General features: G+C 44.3%; 1 protein-coding gene across 1 annotated transcript in view; it reads right to left on the bottom strand.

Annotated features, from left to right (window-relative positions):
• Nucleotides 1-644: 644 nt before the first annotated feature.
• LOC108614622 (uncharacterized) overlaps nucleotides 645-19,909 on the bottom strand; it is a 63,735-nt gene continuing 44,470 nt past the window's right edge. The window contains exons 3-4 of the mRNA XM_018008825.2: nucleotides 16,735-16,773; nucleotides 645-1,051 (exon numbers count right to left, since the gene is read on the bottom strand). Of these exons, the coding sequence (XP_017864314.2) occupies nucleotides 645-1,051; nucleotides 16,735-16,773 (446 nt within the window). The remainder of the gene's footprint in view (nucleotides 1,052-16,734; nucleotides 16,774-19,909) is intronic.

Below are 19,909 nucleotides of genomic sequence, written 5' to 3'. Positions count from 1 at the left end.
TGGATGCCTATAGTCTATATGGATACATCGAATTCCATATTCAAAAACTCTTATCGAAATTTATCCTATGTGCCGATGATGACATTAGGAATTAAAGTAAAAATATTATGAATGTATGTTGGTCAGATAATAAGCAGATAAATACCATAGATAGGAGATTAAATATACCCCGAACCCATTGAAAATGGGAAAGTATATATGTATATTGTTAATCTGGACAACGAGTCGATACAGCCATGGCCGTATATTCGTCCGTATGAACTTAGAGATATTAGAACGTGAAGAATTTTTGCTAACTGTAAGCAATACGATCAATCTTTTTAGATAAGTCATCCCATTTAATTTTAATCGATAGTAATCGATAATTCACAATAAAGTTTTTTAAGCGTAATTTTAATACCGTAGATTACACATGTAATGTATAGATTCATAAAAATAAATTTGGGGTGATATTATTATTATTATACTATTGTACTAGAATAAATCTTACTTAGCAAGTTTAAATTTACAAATGAAAAGCGAATTTATTCCAGAAATCCAGGAATTTTTCATTCGACAAAAAATCAATTAAAATTTATCTTATAAATTCGAATCTCTTCACTCTTGTAGCACTTTCATTTCCAATTGTATATTTGCTAAATACTTTATATACGCTTTAGGGATAATTCTTCCTTATACAACTTACCGTTATTATGAGTTAGAAACGCGTTATCCGCCTCCGATGACGATGATCCCTGTTGCTCGTTGTTGGCGTTAGATGAGGACGACGAGTTGGAGAAGTCATACGGATGACTCAAGCTATTATTGCCGCTAACAGCAGCAGAGGCAGCCAGCGCCTTGAAGAGGTGTGCGGTGCGCTGTTGTTGCTGTTGTTGCTGCTGTGGTTGTTGCTGTTGTTGTGGATTGTAGGGATTGTTGTATATGTTGCGTGTGTCAGTCGCTGGCTGCAGCTGCTGCTGCTGTTGCTGTTGCTGTTGTTGCAAGCTGTACTGTTGCTGCTGAAGCGTGTTATTAGCACTCAAGCCGTTCACCGTGAAATGTCGTGATTTTCCTGTAAGACGAGAGAGAAAGAGAGAGAGCGAGAGGGAAAGATTAGAAAAGGTGCGTCAAAAGCGGGCAGATATATTTATCTGTTCAAATATAAAAACGAACTCTGTCGAAAAGTTTTAACAAAAAATTCAACTTTTTCGCCATGTCACGACAGTTGGCCCAGCCCCAACTCAGCCCCCTCTCGAAGGCGCCGCCCCTCACCAACCTCCCACAAACACGCTTAATTGCACGCATTGAAATATGTAAATGCCCAAAGAGGATGGAAGAGGGGGAAGGGATTGAGTGGGTAGCGAGGAGGGCGAGGGGGTGTGAAGCTCCAATTAAACCATTTTCAGTGGCATTCAAGAGGTTTGAGGTTATGTTTTTGCTTCGTTTGCTTTGCCACCTATTGTTGCGTTTCACATATGAATTATGCATGGCAATAATAACAACAACAACAACAAAGCCTTCTCTGTATCTGTGTGTGTGTGTGTGTGTAGTTGTTGCTGTTTGCGGAAATGATGTTGACGCGGAAGCTGTAATAATGAAGCAGCAGCAGAGCTGCAAAATGTCGTCTAACGATGCGCCCCGCACACCCCCGAAATGTATGCTAACCCTTTCAATTTTCCAGCTCGGCCAAAAACTTTTGCCTCCCCCTGCTCCAGCTCCTGCCCCTGCCTCTGTTGCTGCTGTTGCTGTTTTTTGCTTCTTTTGCATATTAATTATGCATGTGTTGTTGGTGTGAAGGCATCAACACATTGTTTGAATTTTAAGCAACAAGCTCTGGCCCAGCCACAGCCCGCTTTCTCCGCGCTTGTCAGTGCTCATTTTATGCTCTGTAAAGCGTGGCGAATGCCACGAGGCGGCTATGATACCAACCTAAACTGAATCGATTGTCAGACTAAACAAAGGCTGAGCTTTTACCTAAAATCAATGCTCTGGTTGCAGGGTATCTCCAAGTCAGCACGAGCTGCTCCCACTGGTTAGCTGATGTGGCGCCGCTATGCAGCAGCCAGCTGTATAAATATGAGGTGCGGCAGATAACGAGCTAATAACTCACTTAATTTCTGTGAGCCGTTGTCCATGCGGAGCAGGGGCAAAGAAATACATGTCGACGAAAGCTGAAAGACAATGGCTCAAACAATGCTCGATTCGATGTCCCTTTGCCGGCCAATTAGTCGGCTAAGTACATAATCACGTTAATTGCATCAATTTGAATATTATATATAAAAAGGCATTTCAAGCACTGCAGCTAATTTATGGCCATCAAGTGTGTGTGTAATTAGCTTAAAATTAAAATTTTCGGGGCGTCATTAAATCCCGTGCGTGTGTGAAACTAAATTGTTTTATGGCTTTATTTAAATGGCCAATGGGAATTTGTGCGGTCAATCGAATCGATCAACCGATGACCCTTTCATATGCGTGCTGTCCTCAAATAGCGCTATATAATTAACAATGTTCAATCCATTATTAACTAAACTTATCTAAACATATATACATTTTTTTTCTACGTATTGAGTATATAAATCTATTTAAAAATCAGGCTAAAGTAAGGGAAACTTCTGTTTTGGGGCTGAAAGCTTGTTAATTGTTAATTGGCAGCATTTTAAGCATCGATTGTTAATTGCTAGGCCTCATTGCATTCGACTCGAAGTGAAAAGTTTCAAGTACTTTCGTCTGGCAAAAGTTTCCAGCGAAAAACAATAGAACAATGACAGTACAAGCTTACGTTGGGAAAATATCTATATATATAATTAAGAGGCCAATGCAATTAGCCTGAAGGTATTCACCAAATTCTCACTGCTCGCACACAGTTCGTGGCTTCAGGTCTGTTAGCCAATCTATTCGAAATGTCCTTTAAAGGGAAGCATACATATATAATGCTGAAATTTGTGTAAACTTCAATCCGCCCTCGTGGCTCTGTTTACTGCGTCAATTCGAGGCTATTTTTGTATATTTTGCTTTTAACACAATTTGCCAAATTTACACTTCACTAACATCCATACATACACACACAGACACACACACACACACACACATGCGATAACAACAAGCATTTGAAAGCATAACAATAGGCAAGTGTGATTCATTTTTGGTTTTGGCCGTGTGTTGGGGGTTTCAGTCGGAAAGTCAAAAAATAAATAAGGCAACATTCAATGCAAATTGGACTATTTACGCAAATTTTATTGCCAAGCACTTTTCTATTTATTTCCTTGTTGTGTTGTTATTTTCTTTTCTTTTCTTTTCTTACTGTTGCTAGTTTGCCCAACCGCCACATGTGGCCGAGTACACATAAATACATATTTATATATGTATGTGTGTGCATGTGTGTGTGTGGGCATCCTTGGAGCATACTTTATTTCCTTGACGCTGAGCTAGGAAATCGTTAGCCCCCAGCGACTAGTAAATCAGGCAATTTGAAATGCGCTTCCTCGACTCTCATTTGTTTTTTTTTTTTCATATGTATATATATATATATATTTTTGTTGTTGTCTTTGTTGACGTCGTCGTCGTTGTTGTTGTTGTTGTTGCTGTCGCTAACCCTTAGCTAACCTTTTGGGGTTACTCGGGGCTCGTCTGCTGCACAAATTATGCGATTTGATGTCATTATTCTGTCGCCAAACGGCGCGCGCCTCACTGGGCAATTGGCAGAGTTTTATGCTCGCATTTTGGCCCGATTTCCTCGACTGCGCGGCCTCCACATAAAAAGCGTTTGCCGAACAAAATGTGTTCTTTATTGACATTTGGAGGCGTCGCCGTTTTGCGCGTCGACTCAACGAGTTGAAGCGTGGCCTGAGGCTCTGTCAGAAAGCTTCATCTCGTTTCGGTGGGGCTTACCAATAAATTTGTTCTAGTGAAAATTTATTGACATTGGTTTTTAAACCGCGACGCGTGTTGCCAAACGATTTTATGGCCTCTGATGTGTCGGCCGCTGACATTGAGCCCAGGCATAACTGACCTTTAAGCATCCAAAATGCTTGGCTTCAAAAAGTCGATATCGCAAATTGAGCATATCAAATGTTACCAAGGCCTACAACGAAACCAATACGCATTAGCGCCGAGAATAGAATAGAGCACGAAACATGTTCTATCAGCCTGAAGCCATTCAATCAGCGCAACGGTATACCCAGCTCACATTGACAGGAACAAATTCCGGTTACGATAGCTATGCCTAAACTATGAGGAAGGAGCAGGAGGCTTCAAATGTGATGAAAATATATACAATATTATATGTTGATCAGTTATTGAACTTTATGTTCGACTTGGTTGCTTAATAATTTCTATAAACCTATCAGAACAGGGACAGAAAGTTGTGTTGAGTATAGTAATTATACATGCAACAATTATTATGTATGTAATTGTGTATAACTTAAAATTAATAGGGTGTTAATTAAGTTAAAAAGGGTGTTAATTAAGGTACTGAGAAACGTGAAGAGCTTCAAGACACTGTGATACCTTGAGCTTCTATTAATCATCGGCGTTTCTCTTCTTCTTGAACTGGTGTTGCCATCCTGTTGATATTGAGATTGACAAAGCTTGTCATGCAAAACAAATAAATAAATTAAAGTAATAAAGAGACCCAAGAAAATAATAAATGCGTTTTAGATAGACTCATATGAGTTTTTATGAATCTGTTGAAGAACCAAAACGATCAAAGGATGATTCTTTCACTACTTAGTAATGAAATGAATAAATGGAAATTAAATTCGATTGCAAATTATTAAAATTAACGGATGAAAAGAAAAAAAAATTCTTGTTTTTTTCTAGCTTTCGTTTAGTTGTACTGCCTTTTCTATTATTCAATATAGTTTTGTATATTAGCTGTAAAAGGAAAAAATCTAATAAATAATAATAATGATAATAATAATAATAATGATAATAATAATAATAATAATAATAATAATAATAATAATAATAATAATAATAATAATAATAATAATAATGATAATAATGATGCCATTACATTTCTTCGGCAATACGTTTATAATGTATAATAATGTGTTGTGCTAGCCTTAATCAATTTTAAAATCTTTCTTTATTTCTTTATATTTATTGCATTATAGTCGTAATTGAAGAATTGAAATGATTAACAAATTAGATCGAATAAGAACATAATGAGTACTGAGCTTTTAAGGAACTATCTGATATCACCCTAAGAAAATGATATCTAAAATATATTTGAAAAATTACTAAATTAAATGACATCCGCATTGTCAACATACAAAAATTCATTAACATACGGACTTTCTGATCTATGCAATTTCACATAGTTTCGAATTTCACCCGTTTGAGAGATTTGAATGCCAATATTTCGTAACATATGTTCAAGAGCAGTGAGAGAGAGAGAGAGAGAGAGTGAGATAGAGAGAGGGACAGATGCTGTAACAATATGTCCCGTAAGGCTCAATACCCACAAAAGCCACCGCGGATACACCAGCAGCACGAGCAGGCCGACATAATGAGTTACTTATGACACAAAGGAGACCGCGGATGCGCTGCCAGAAGGACACTGTCAATGCTTATCGGCGCGTTATCTGCTCCTGCTGCTGCCTCTGAGGGCATTGCATGTGCTCAGCAAACCGCGAAATGGAATCGAATCCATAGATCAAGCGGGCAGCAAGAGCAAAAAAAAAAAAAAAAAAAAAAAATGAGAGCAGAAGAGTCGAGTGAATCGACTTGCATTGATAAATTAAAAGCAGCCCAAATGTTTGCTATTGCTTTGACATGTTTGACAACAATGCGACCGAGGCACGGCAACTGGGCGGGGGTTGGGAGTGTCAGACGTGGAAAGCCGACAGCGGAAGGCCGAAAGCGGGAAGTGGAAAGTGGAAAGTGGAAAGCGGAGCGCGACTTAAGCCGCTGACAAATGCGATTGCCTATTGAAATTGAAAAACCAGAACGAAACATAACACAACCCTTGAGGGTTGCCTCGGCTGGCTCAGCCCGCTTGGCATTTGCATTGATTTCAATTAATTTGCTTGTTGTTCTATCGCCGGCCGCTGTCCCCGAGCTGAAGTGGTCCGTGCTCTGTTCTGTTCTGTTGTGTTACGTTGTGTTGTGTTTGTTGTGCTGGGTTTGCGTGATTGTAATTGATATTTGGCTTGGGTTGCCTCTAATTTTGATTTGCGCTGGGCTCTGCGTTCTGGGTGCTTGGCTTGAGTCAAGTGCTGCGCCCAGAGATGGCCCCGCGTCCTGTCTGGGGAATTATGTAAATGCCAGCGTGCATTAGAGAGACGCGACAGACTTTGGCAAGTTGTGCCTCGACTCTCGACTCACCTCTAAGCCAGTCACACTTCGCATTCGTCGCTTTCTATAGAATTATTCAGCCCGCTAACAGCGTTCAGCTGTGCGAATTTCTGTCCAGAGGGTGACAACAACCAACTGTCATTGGCAGCCGGAGTGCCAGAGTGCCGGAGTGCCGGAGTGCTTAGATGCGAGTGCTAGATACAGATGCGCAAGGTGTTGGTCGGGCAATCCTCTTTGTCTTTTCAAGTTTTGCCTTTGCGGATTTGTTTGGTTGCGTCAACAGCGCAGCTCGCTTTTAGTTTTGTGAATTTCAAATGCAAGAACATCTGTTCAAGTATCCCAATGCTAATGCGTTTTATGCGAATTTCACGCTCAGCAGCTCCCTCTCGCCAGCTTGGAGTACACGAGCGCCAAGGCACAGCGATTAGACGGCGCTTTAAGCGAGCCCTGACTGATGATTACGGGAGAAGCAGCAGCGAGCTCTTCAATTATTACCAAAAATATATAGACGCCGGCTTTGCCTGAAATGTTTTGTGCAATTTCCAATGCTAATGACGACATTTGCCAGCCCCTGAGAACGGCAATGGCTTGGCTCGTGCACGGGGCGACATTTGACATATTCAACTCATTAAACCAACATTGAAGGATGCCCGACAACGCAAGCAGCCAGAGATCGCCGGCTGGGAGTGCGGATGTGTTTGCCAGGCTAATAATAAACACCCGACAAAAAACTGAGCTCAAAAGCAAATGCTGAATGGGAGAGTGCGAGAACAATGGCCACAAAGGCAACGAGCAACGGGCAACGGGCAACGGGCAACGGGCAACAGGCAACAGGATCAGAAATCAGCAACAAGGACAAGAAACGTCGCAGGGTTCATTAAAACTACGTCGCGACCATTCGCAATAGACCGGGGTGCACAAACTACCCCCGGCTGGGCAGATCAAAGCGACTGCAACTGCCATTACCGAATTTTTTATGCAGCAGCAGCAGCAGCCAGCAAAAGGAAAACTTATTACAAAGTTGACATTGTGTCAAACACGAAATAACGAGCCAAAGGCGAGACGCACACACGTCCACGACGAGGGACGAGGGGCAAAGGGTGAGGGACATTGGCACACCTTTTCTGAATCCCGTCGAGCGGCGTGCGGTTCGCAGTCTCAATTATTGCGTTTGAATTGTCAACACCCCGAATGTGCCGCGTCTGTGGTCAGAATCGAATCGCTGCAGGCGATGCCCCGTTCCCACCCCCTGCCATCGCCATTGCCATTGCCGTTGCCGTTGCCGTTGCCTTTGCGTCCCTCAATCGAGAGTCCCTGGTAATCATTGCTCGCATGTGTTTAACGCGTCGGGCGTTGATTGTTACAATAACGTTGCCCATAGCGCAGATTTACGCCTCTAACGAGACTGAGCGAGCCCGATGGCTGATGCTGATGTCGTCAGGGAGCGGGAACTGCCCACTGGACAGTCGTAGAGCTTCGCGTATCGCAGCGCCAGCCCCAGGGGCCAACGGTTGCCTTTTATGTGCAGGAGTCGCGCTGATGGCTCAATGGAGATGTGATAAATGTGTCATTATTTTTAACAATTTCTGCATGTTTGTGTGTGGCTTTTAGCACCTTCTGTAATTTATGACCGCCGCTGCGGGCAATCGCCGACGGACTTCGAGGATAGCCGGGGCACAGAACTAGTGGGACACATGCAAAGCAAACCTCTCATGGACTCATTAATGAGTCGCTAGCTAGAGCCAATTAGTCATAGCTCTGCTCCACTCCAGTCCTCTCCAGTGCGCTTGCTGCGAGTCGAGGCACTTCATCATAGTTCGAGCTGCCGTCGCAAATGCAGAAAGACTTCTATGATATCTGGCAGGCAGCCAATAAATCAGACTTATTGGTTTTCAAAACAGATTTGCAGCGCAAATAGCAAACCACAATACGGGCAAAATGAAATGAGTCCGCTCTTATTGTATTTTTTGCGCTTTCGCCATGGGCAACGCATCTCTATGGCATTGCTGGAGTGCGCCTTGGACCATATGGCTCGATTCGAGCACTCGAACTATTGGCGTGCCTGGCTAAATCCATCAGAAGTGCGGAGGCTGGCCGGCATCATGCCTGTCGCATTGATGACACAAAGCGTGAAAGGATTAAGCGCGGCCCGGAACAATAAGAGTTCATCATGGGCGAGGATGATGCCCGGCCAGCCACAGGCTCCGGCAATTTGTCGCTCGTTTAGTTGAGTTGTGCGACAAAAATAGAATAAATGGCACAGATAATGAAAAAATGGACAGCTGGAGTCTACAGCGCAAATCGTTGTCGAGGACTGCGACCACGACCACTACCAGGACCAGGACCAGGACCAGGACCACAGCCACGAGCCTGGCCATATCCTCCCCTTGGCACGACCCGGGCTGACCCAGCCCAGCCTGGCTGCTGGGCAGCTCCTGGTAATCCGACGATTAATTAAAAACGCTGTCTTTGCTGTAAAGGGCTTAAAATTGAAATTGATTGCGGAGCAGAGGCGCACAGATCGTCTGGCTTATGCAAAGTTTGTGCAATTTGAGCAAAGTTGTTTATGCTAAATATCGTTAATATTAACAAGGATGCTCGAGAGCGGTGCCCCCGGCGAAAACAATCACATTTATTACCGACGCAACTCCCCAGGGAGCGGAAATCATCAGCGTGCGCAGAGACAGGCCCAGCCAACACCTGGAGAAAGTCGCTTAACAAGCTCTCAACTCCCCAGGGCCATATGCCAGAAATGAGCTACAGAAATAAAAGTAAAGCGCCCCAAAAGTTCAGAGCGAAACAAAGCGCAGCAGCCGAAGATCGTGAAAAATCATTTAGGCAAAGTTTACACGACTAAAAAGTTACGGCCGTTCCCATTCCATGGGAAATATAGAAAGCAAATTTACGTTTTTATTCCTAATGAACTTTTTCCATTTGCAACCCCCTCCACGCCTAGCCCCCTGTCTCTCTTAACGGCAGGAGAGCCTGAATGGCCTTTGATTCGATTGGATTTTGGCTCGTTTGTTCCTTCCATTCAGCGAGACGGCTTTTAGTCTAATTTTGCGTGCTGCTGATTAGCTGCATAAATATTGATGTTGCGGCATCGAATGAACTGCACATGAGTATGGGCAGGGATGTAGTCCAACATGCAAATGCCAGGAACGTAAAAAACTGTGAGCCCGTATACGGTTTCCAACAAAAATAGATGCGTAGCTCGCACATGACGTGAGGGTGCTCGGGAAACGAGAGCTTCAACCCCCGGCAGCCGGGAATGAAAAGCCACGTCAGTTTCTCATATCAATTAGTTACAAGCGAGTTCACTTGATTCATTAGCGTGATAATTACGACCAGCCGACGGACAAACGCGACGACAAGGATGCTGCGCCACGGAGAACAGAGTTTCCCACGCAGCCGGCTCCAGGGATAAGGAGGGCCAAGACCCACGATGAGGCCCAAAAAATAATGTCAACAATTTATACGCTGGCCGGCGAAAGTGCACGGTTAAAGATTAAAGTCAGAAGCCAAACGAAAGTGGAAGTGGAGATGGAGATGGAGGTGGAAGTGGAAATGGAAATGGAAATAGTATATAGCTGCAAAAGGGACGAGCAGAGACGTAGATGCGGAAGATAAAGTCAAAGCTAACTGCTGCGACAACAAATTGCTGGCCAACGAACCGTGAAACTCAATTCTCGGCCAGGTAGCGCAGCAGAGCGCACTTCTAAAAAATGTGGAAGGGACTACAACAATCAGTCCGAATTGCAATGGATCTGCCAACGAGCCCTGCGCCGCATTTAATTGGACTAAAAAGCCGAAAGGGCCGCGGTGCATCCTTAAAGCCCAAACTGACTGAGTTCTACACAATGGGATTCCCGACCAGAGTCTGTTGCCAAGACAATTGATTTCAACGGCTTAGCCCCTCTCCCATTCGCATGCATACACAGAATTCGCGCGACTCGCATGATTCGTGTAAAGTTGCAGATGTCGAGGCAGCAACCGGGCCAGGCAGGAATCACCCCTAAGTCGAGTGCCTCTAATAATTTACTTGTATTTGCGCTTTGTGTGCGCTAATTGCAGTTTGTCTGTTCAATAAATTTGCTGAGCAGATTTGTTGACTTGTTTGCCTTGGGGGCTGCGGTGAGCTGAATTGAAGTTTGATTATTTGACTGCTGGGATCATCGCTGGATTCCCCCGGATTCCTCCGATCTAACTGACCCACTGACTCCAGGCATTCAGGTTCGATTTGCGTTTGGCTAAAGTGAAATACAATTATCTCGTGACAATTTGTCCTGCAGCTAAGCAATTAGCTGCAATGCCCAATTCCATTCCACTGGCGCTCAATGTTTAATTTCCTTTCAATTTATGCTGGAAATCGGGCCGATGCCAAAGACCCCGGGCACCCGAAGCCGAAGGCATCAACTGAAAGCCAATTTGCCAGTCTGATTATGAAGAGCAATTGATGGAAGATGCCTGCAAAGAGAGAACGAAAGCGCAAACAAGTTCGCTTGAAGTGCTCACGGAAAATGGAGCTGGAACTGAAGCTGGAGCTAAAGCTGGAGCTGGTGCTGGATCTGGTGCTGGAGCTGGAACTGCAGCTGGAACTGAGGGGAAGATGAAGTGTCAGTGGCATCGCTGGCTGTTGTCAACTCAAGTGGCAGACGCATATCAATGGACGACAGCAAACAGCAAAAAGTGGAGAGCGAAAAATTTTACTTCAAGTGTCAATCAGTGACAAGACACACACACACACACACACAGAGCGAGACAGAGTAAACACACACGTGCTCACATGTGAGGCAGACGACTGGAAGCTAATCGATTTATGTTGTAATATTCAAAAAGTTTCCCATAAGGACGACGACGAGGACGAGGACGAGGACGAGGACGAGGACAGCCGGCAGCGACCTAATCCAGTGGCACTCCCCCGTGACCCATCGTTGCTGTAATTTGTCCCCAGCCAACGAGGCGAGGCTGCTGAGGCCACGGCCACGCGTTGACTCTGATTTGAAGCACCCTGTCACTGGGTCTATAGGGCCCATAAACGAATCCAGAGCATTCGGCCCACGGGCCAAGCGCCAAGGGACATGTGTCTGCTTGTGTGTGGGTGTGTCTGCATGCATGCATGTGTGCGTGTGCGTGTGTGTGCCTGAATTGATTCTGCTGTCGGTGTCGGTGTCGGTGTCTGTTTATCTGCCTTCGTTTGTCGCATTAAAATTGAATAAAAAATCAATCTCAATTCTAGCATAATTTGATTCCTGGCTTCGATTATGGGTAGATGGGAAAGTGTGCTTAAGTGTGCGGGAAGGCAACCATCCGCTTTGAGCTGACGGCAAATGCAAAAAGTAAATAAATATTTAAATCATAATTTGTGTACTCGTCGAGATCTGATGAAGTGATTAAGGCGCCCAGCGCCCTGGCTTTATACAGACCTGAAATAGCGCTATTATTCCTATTCAACTGAATGCTCGAGCACACGTTGATTGTTCGCATTCAAAGAGTTGGGAGTAAGTTAAGCTAATATCTAGAAGGAGAGGGGGAATTTAGAAGTGGGACGAGAACTCCCGAACTATTGCCTTGCGTAATGAGTAAATATATTCAAACGAGAGATTGAAGAGAAATAACTGATGAGATTCAATTACTTTTTTCTGCTTAGATGTCAATAGTAGTTCGATAATTGCATATAGTATATTAAATGCTCATTTCGTTTGCTTCCTACCTTCTTTATTCGTTTCCCTCTTACCCTATTCCCCATTGACTACTGAAGACCCCTTTGCTTTGGCCTCATTGGATAAAGCTAACCAATAACTGTTTTGAAAATATATAGATGTTCCTAATTCGTCATGTGGTCTTATGATTATACTTAACAAAAAAAAATGATCTGTTCATAACGGAAAAGTATCTCCACGTGGGGTCTAGCCGCAGTGCCTTCTATCCGCTGACTCCTCCTTTTCGCTTACGGTAATTGAGGCATAGGGCGAACTAACTCCAGCTTAGGCTCTTCTGTTTTCTTCTGGCTAAGCGCAAGTCGCATGGCTCAATGCAATCAGTGTCAATATATTTACTTAGAAAGACGTGCAATGCCAGGCTCCTCGTTTTTATTTGCAGTCTTAAGTCCGTGCAGAACAAAAGATGCAACTTTCTAGGTGCCTCGCTTTAAGATTCAGTTCGCTGCACGGACGCATATCCCATTGGAGCTTAGCACCAAATTCACTTTTCGAGGAGAGTCCGCCAAACTTTTTATCCGCAGAGCTTATCCACATGTGAGGAGAAGACAAATAGAACTGCGCCAGCGAGAGACACTCTTCGGCTGCGTTTATTCCAATGCATTTAATAAAGTGTTTATTTCTGTTGCAACAAATTTGCCAGCTCAATGCAGCGCGTAGGAAAAACTAGACGGCGAAAACAATCCGAGCTGAAACCTGAGCACGACACAAAGGAAAATTGCTTTTCCGCTACGCACACACACACATAGACATATAGACTGGGAAAATACCTAGCACGCTTCGTGGCGGCGGAAATATGTGGCCAACGCATCAGCAACCACACCCCCCGCCCAGACCCCGTCCGCGCCCTTGCCGTTGGAAGACAGATTGGAGCTCTGGCTATATAGCCCATCGAAGTTCGCCCGATGACGTACATCGAGGGGGGCGTATTGGGTGGGGGTGTGGCCGCATGCCCTGCCAGATTCTGGGAGCGAGCATAGTTTTATTTCAACTCACTTTTACATTTTACTTTTGTTTTCTATTTGTCTTTCGGTTCGGTTCGGGTAGCTGGAGCTGGAGCTGGAGTTGGGGCTGGACACGCTTGGCATTCGGCTTGAGTGGCACATTATTTGATGATGCTTTTCGCGATTTTTTCGCACTTGAGTGGCTGATTTTTATTAGTTGAATTCTTTACGATTCCGCCTGCGAAAGTTTCTGCAGTTTCTTGCTTCCACATTTTCTTTGGCTTACGCTTTGGCTTTGGCTCTTGCCGCTTTCAATGCCGCCGCACGTTCAGTTACTTTTTGTTCGGCGAAACTTTTCCTTCCGTGGCTGGGCAAACAAAGATTTTGAAATATGGTAGCAAAAGTATGTGTTAGATGGCGCAAACGATTCCCCGCCTACCCGCCTACCCGCCAGCCCCCTTAGTAGATCATCCTGGCATCGAGCTCGCGGGGGGTTAGCTAGAAGAAGAATAATCTATTTCTATTTGATTGCAAGAGGGAATGTGCTTGGGTTATTGCTCTGCTCGATGTTCAGATAATATCGCTTCTTGCTTATCGCTTAATTGTCAAGCCGAAGCTAAAGCTTTCACTTGCCAGGTGGGTGCGTCGCCCCCTTGAAGAGACGCCAAAACAAATACACGGAAATGAAAGTTAATTTGAATACATTACCAATTCTAATTACGATTTTTCAAGTGCAATAAAGCTGAGGAGCAGGAGCACGAGCAGGAGCAGGACGGCGAAAAAGACAAACACAATGACGATGGCATGAATAAAATAATATTGGCTGGACCCACCGAATCGTAGGGACACCCAGCCAGGGTGTCGGTGGCAAAACCACGAAGCATTCAAATTGGAATCCCAAAAAGCGAATAGACAACAAGCAGCAGACGGACCGAAGCGACGGACAATGCGAATCGGAATGGAAGCACGAAATGGGATGCTGGCTGACCGAAAGATTGGCTCAAATGTGCCAAGAAACAGATGGGCAAGCAGCGCAGCTTTCACAGCCAGTGACAGGACAGGAAAATGGCGAAATGGCAGCAGCAACCACGAGCCAAGAGCCACGAGCCACGAGTCGAATTTGAATAATTTCTTTCGCTTCTCTTTTGCCGCAGCTTCTGCACAAGTGGCAAATGCATTAAGGAACGGGACGAGCCAAGCTTGTAGGGATTCGCATTTCATTTTATTAAAAATTCAAATACTCTGCTTATCGCTTCAGCTGCCAGCTTAAGCCACCTGCAAGCAACACCAGGCGCCGCACACACCCCAATTGACTTTTACCCCCCATCCCCCATCCCCCATCCCCCATCCCGACAATTCTGAGCAACTTTTGCTATTCGTAGCTCGCTTATTATGCAGCATTTTTTCTCCCCGCTTTTTCTATCCACGGCCAAGGTCTGGCTGCCATCTCATATGCCTCCTGCCACGGCAAAAATTATAAATGAAAATTAAGTAAATATTATAATATATATGTACGTTGCCACCTGGCTGGAGCTGGAGCTGGAGCTGGGACTGGGGCTGGGTCAGCTTTCCCACAAGTTGGTGGCATCGAATCCATTTGGGCGCCGCCTTGGCAAATAAATGATAAGCATTACATTTGATATTCATTATTTGATAACGTGTAATAAGAAATAAAAATAAAACGCTAGCGGAAATGAAAATGCTGCCGACTCAAGCCAGCCAACAGGCAGACAGGTAGGCCGCCAGGCCTAAGGTCCTGGGACATGGTACAGGATTAAATGTTTGCCTAAGTGAAATATGTTAAATGCTATGATATGTGCGGCCGGCAGTGCTGCAGCTCGTATGCCCCGTCTACGTTTGATTTATGAGATTAAAGTGATGTTGGCGAGAATGGGGCACTAGTTGCCGTGGAATAATTCGCAAGCCAGCGAGTGGGCGGGGTCTTGGCTGTGCCACCGGAATAATTGCGATGCCAAAGGCGTTTTTATGGCCGGTTTTTTGCGAGTGCATTGACACGACCATTCATCACATTAGTGGAAGAGCCAATTCGCTTGAAAGCCCCGGTCAGACGCTAATGTCAAGTCCTTCCACTGGGAACAGGCAGGCAAGAGATAAACTCCCGTCTCATGGCATTGCAGATGACCTCAAAGGAATGCAAAGGTCCTTTAAAAGAGAAGCAAAAAAACATGGAGATTCCAGCCACAGCTAGTGATGGCAAACAAAATTCATTGATCGATTATTGAATCATGATTAATTGAAATTTCGCCATTAGGGCCCATAAAATAATCGATTATTCATTAATCAAATGATTTTTAAAATAATTTTTTAACGTAGTTTATTGCATACAAACTTATTGAATTCTCAAAATATATATGTAAGTATTTATTTATTAGGTCTAGAATTGAGAAACAATAACTTCGAAAGATTGACCAATCTATTCTTCTTTACCATAAGAGGAGCACCCACTTTAGAGAAAAGATCCTCTGCTGCTCCGTGAAAATACTCAGGAGATAGAAATGACTATTATGTGGAAAAATCGATTATGGTTTCATTTCATCACAAGTACTAGCCATGCTTCAACCTGTTTTGTGATGAAATCAATCGATGGATGCAAAGTAATCGATTATTGTGTATCATTTGTTTAAATTCGTGTCATCACTAATCACAGTATAAGTGAGAGTTTCGTTTAAAGGTTTGTTAAGCAAAAACTTTTAAATTGTCAGCATTTAGCTCAGTGCTAGACTGCTTAAAGCACAGATCGTGATGCATGCGATGCCAAGAAGTCGGCAATTGCAGATCCAGGGCATTCAACATCGCACTTAAGCTTGATTGGATTGAGGTGGGGCCTTCAGCAGCTCAAAGCGAGAGGAAGCAAAGCCTTTGGTGTAAATTGTGTCGACACACGCACAGCGGAATCGGTGAGAACTCTTCAGTTAAAGGCCACAGGTGCAACACGGCGAGGGGGACTTGTGTGTGCGCGGAGCGTGAAATTATGAGCCCTTTAACAGCAACAGCAGCCGGAGCAGCAGCAGCAGGAGTAGCAGGAGCAGCAGCCGTGGGTAACGAGCACCTCAACGACAAGCTTAAGCTGCTTAAAACAAGCCATCGGCAAGGGTAGCCAGCTACGTGGAAGGGCGGAGCGGTGGGGAGGTGGAAAGCGAAAGTGTCAAGGATGCGGCTGCCGTTTCATAGTCAAATTAAATTGCTCACTAAAACAGCGAGACGTGAAGTCGACGCTAAAGTAAAGGGATAATGTGAGCATAAAAACATTTTTAATGAAATCGAGACGACTTCCAACTGGGACAAACACGCAGACTGAAGACTGAAGACTGCCGTCGAAGTCAGCGTCTAAGAATGTAACAAGTGAGTTTTAAATTAAACGCCGACTCCTCTAGGCAGAGCAGGGGCTGGGTGCCTCAACTCATGATCTGAGGTGTGGCCAGAGGTAGCTCCACTGCTTTGTTTGCCAGTGTAATTTCTTTTGGCTGCACATTATTTTCATATCCCGCTTAAAATTTTAATTAATTTTCAGCTTGATTGCGTTTTAAAGAGGCTGCTGGCTTCTTCGCCTCTTCGTCTGCTCGGTGGGAGCGGGCTCCGGGTCCTGGGAATTTATAGTTATTGTGGTTGAGTGTGTGGGTTTCGCCGGGGTTACTGTGGCGCCCTTTGACTTTGTGTCGAGCAACAAATTTTGGTTTGCAATTATTTCGACAATTTGGACCTAAGTGGGGCCTTAATAAATTTATGATTTCCATTGGGCCAGCCGAATAAAATGAGGACCTCCGCCCTCTTACCTTTAGTGGTGTGCCTGTCCAAATTAGGATCCTTCAGGCCTGAAATGAGACGAAACGGAAACTTCTATCAGCACACAGTCTCTTTAATTGACTTTTTCTTAAAACACTTTTGTGAATATAGGATTTATATCATATCAAATTATGTGAAGGAAATCTTTTGTCTTTAGAGCTGTATCAAGAATTCCCCGATCTCTTCGCTAGAGATCGTCAGCTCATCAGCTCTAGCTAAACAAGTGCTTAACATCTAACGGGATTTTTTGAATACGCCTTTATTGTTTTCCTCGCATTCATACTGTTCTTTAAAATATAACTCTATTCTACTGTAAATATTTGAAGTCTATATGGTTGCAATCGAATAATTTCCTCTTATGGATCGTCGTATGGATCCTGTTCAAATAAATCCGTTGAAACTTTAGAAAATCAAAATTCGAATGATTATCTTTCAGTAAGATTTATATTTCATTATCATTATCATTGGCTGTAAGCCATATATCTGCAACAAGCTGTGTCGGGCGGCGAGGCCACATAATCTTAAAAGAATGGCAGCACCAGTTCAAAAGGAAGAGTGTTTGAGAAGAACATTGACAAAGGAAAAACTTACTGCTGCTTAAATGGAGTTTTAATAATCACAGTTTTGAATTGAATCTTTATATTCTTAATACTCAGTTTACCTTTTTAGCTATAATGTGCACATCATTATATACATAATATTTGTTAAATATGTATTTGCATATGTCTAAGCATACTCATTTTCTGCATCTGGAGTTCAGACAGTTAGAGCATCGCCTGGGTGGCTACTATACGCTCTACGGAAGTTACTGGCTTTTTAAGCGTTATCTAATCGTCGTGTACTTGGTGCAATGGCAGTCATTTATCTCTGTCAGTTGGTTGAAACTTATGTGGGAAACTCGGGCGACGGGTCGACACGTTAGTCGAGGACCCAAACTGGGGGCAAGACATGGACACGTTGCGTCGTTGCCCGCTAAGAAGTGGGAGCTATCAAGTGTTAATCTTAATTAATAGCTACTAATTACATACTACAAAATGACAAGACGAACGTGTCTCTGCAGCTGGCATTGAAGGTGCGCCAACAAAGCGGAGCTCCGCGGAGGTCGGAAGCATTTCGAGAGAATGGCGGACAAACAGTTCGTGAGAACGACGCATATCGAAGGAGCTGCATCTAGGAGCTGATCTATGAATTTGCTAAGCCAAGTGGTGGCGCAAATGTTATTCAAAGAGAGACGAGCAAAAGAGAACAGAGAACAAAAGATGCAAGGGAAGAGGGCAGAGGGCGACGCAGTGATACGGGCGAGGGAGTCCAGGTCCAGTCGCGTGTTTGTGCAACTTCTAATTAATTTTTCGCAAAATTCTACGCCCTAGCGGAAATGAACTTAAACTTTTAGTGCAGCGGAAGTGGAAAGTCGCTGCCAGAGTTGCATTTGCTGCAGTTGTTTCGTTTCGAGTTTCCGCCCGACCCACTCACCCTTTTAGACAGGAGGCGTGGGGATTCGCCCTATGTTGTTAGGCCTGCTCGATGAATGCAGACAAAGAAGAAGAAGAATGCACAGAAAAAGAGGAAGCAGCCGTCAAACATTATGAAAGCCACAGTTGGGCAACAGAGCTCATGGGGCTAGTCGTGGACTGTTTCTGCCCTTAAAGGGGTGTGGCACTGCATAGCATATCCGAATTTATATCTTTAAGTCGTTTATGCCATTATTAATAGACCTTATGGCGCACCACTTGAAGGCAGCTTTCGAGTTTGCGGTTTCATTTTAATTTCATTCGGCGTTTAATTAATTCCCAGTTATCGCCACAGAGCAGTCAACAGCTCGACGCCCAGCCTCCTCTGGAATGCCACCAGCCACAGCTCTAATGGCGTCTAGCCGGTCAAAGAAAATTGCACCAATGAAAGGTCTTCCACATACCGCAGACATGTCGCGGCGAGAGCTTCAGCTTAGCCCATGAACGGGACGCTAAGCAGGAGGAGGGCGAGATAATGCGGTCTGCGTTTCGGTCTGACTTTGTCTAGCTGGCATTTTTTCGACAATGGAGACCAACGCACCACTGACTCGGGCTGTCGGAGCTAGAGCTTTAAGAATTACTTGATTCAAGTCACCCCGACTATCTAGCTTCGATCATAAACTATTGAAATTAATCTCAGCTGTTTATCTGACAGGCATTCATAAAGTTTTATTGGCGCGAGCTGGGGAGCAGCGTCCCATCCAAGTTCCCCCCCTAATAAAGTGCCCATTAAAATCGTCGCCGACTTCAGTTTATATTGCTCCACAACTCCGCCCACCTCCCAGCCAGTCGCTTTGTACACAACAAATCGCGCATAATTATAGCAGAGACGTCATCAAATTTGATGTTTGCATCCTATAAACTGTCTCTGATTTGAGCAGGGGCCCTGCGAGCAGCTAGCAGGCCGGGGTTAAGGCTGCCTCTATAGGCAGTTGGGTAAATTATCACGTCATGCTTGCTGCGAGCTGCATGCAAATGCGATGAAGCGGACTCATCTCTCCCACAGCAGAGCCCAAAACATTTTATGTCATCTACGTGCTCATAACTTGCCATGCAGTTTCTTTTCCCATTTGTTTGCTTTGCGGACTGTGCAGTTGTTGAGCAAATAATTTTATTAGCTCGTGTCTGAGTACATCTAAGGGGTACTTGCTGTGCGCGTCTATTCGTCTGCGTGTAACTCCATTAATATATATACATTTATTTATGTGTGTGTGCGTTGTCGCTTCGAGTTGATTAAGTTGATTTAACTAATTTGCTGCTTGTTTAATTAGAAAAGTTGCAAATGCTTTCCTTCAATGAGTAAGCGAGTCAAAGGAATCAAAGAGCCAACGAGCCGACGAGTCACTGACCTGAAAAGTTTTATGCCACCTGCGATGCTCTCACTTTCGCTTTAACCGACTTTTTTGGGGGGTGGAAGTTGAAGCTGGGCGAGCTTCGGGACAGCTCCTTCAACTACTTTGCAGCCCGAGTGGCCCACTGTTTATCACTCGTGCAATCAATATCCAATTAATGTCCTTTCATTCAAGCAAGTTGCACATATAATTAATTAAACTGCCCTCCACATGCCGTATGGCAACATATTTTTATGCCACATCAGCATCAGCTTGCACCACTGCAACAGTGGAGTGCAGCTCCAGTGGGTTCAGTGGGTCCA

The sequence above is a fragment of the Drosophila arizonae genome, chromosome 4 (genome assembly GCF_054131065.1).
Source record: "Drosophila arizonae isolate 15081-1271.41 chromosome 4, UAZ_ARI_1.0, whole genome shotgun sequence".
Taxonomy (NCBI): Eukaryota; Metazoa; Arthropoda; class Insecta; order Diptera; family Drosophilidae; genus Drosophila; species Drosophila arizonae.
Note: the sequence above shows the minus strand (reverse complement) of the source record. Positions and strands in the feature narration are given on the sequence as shown.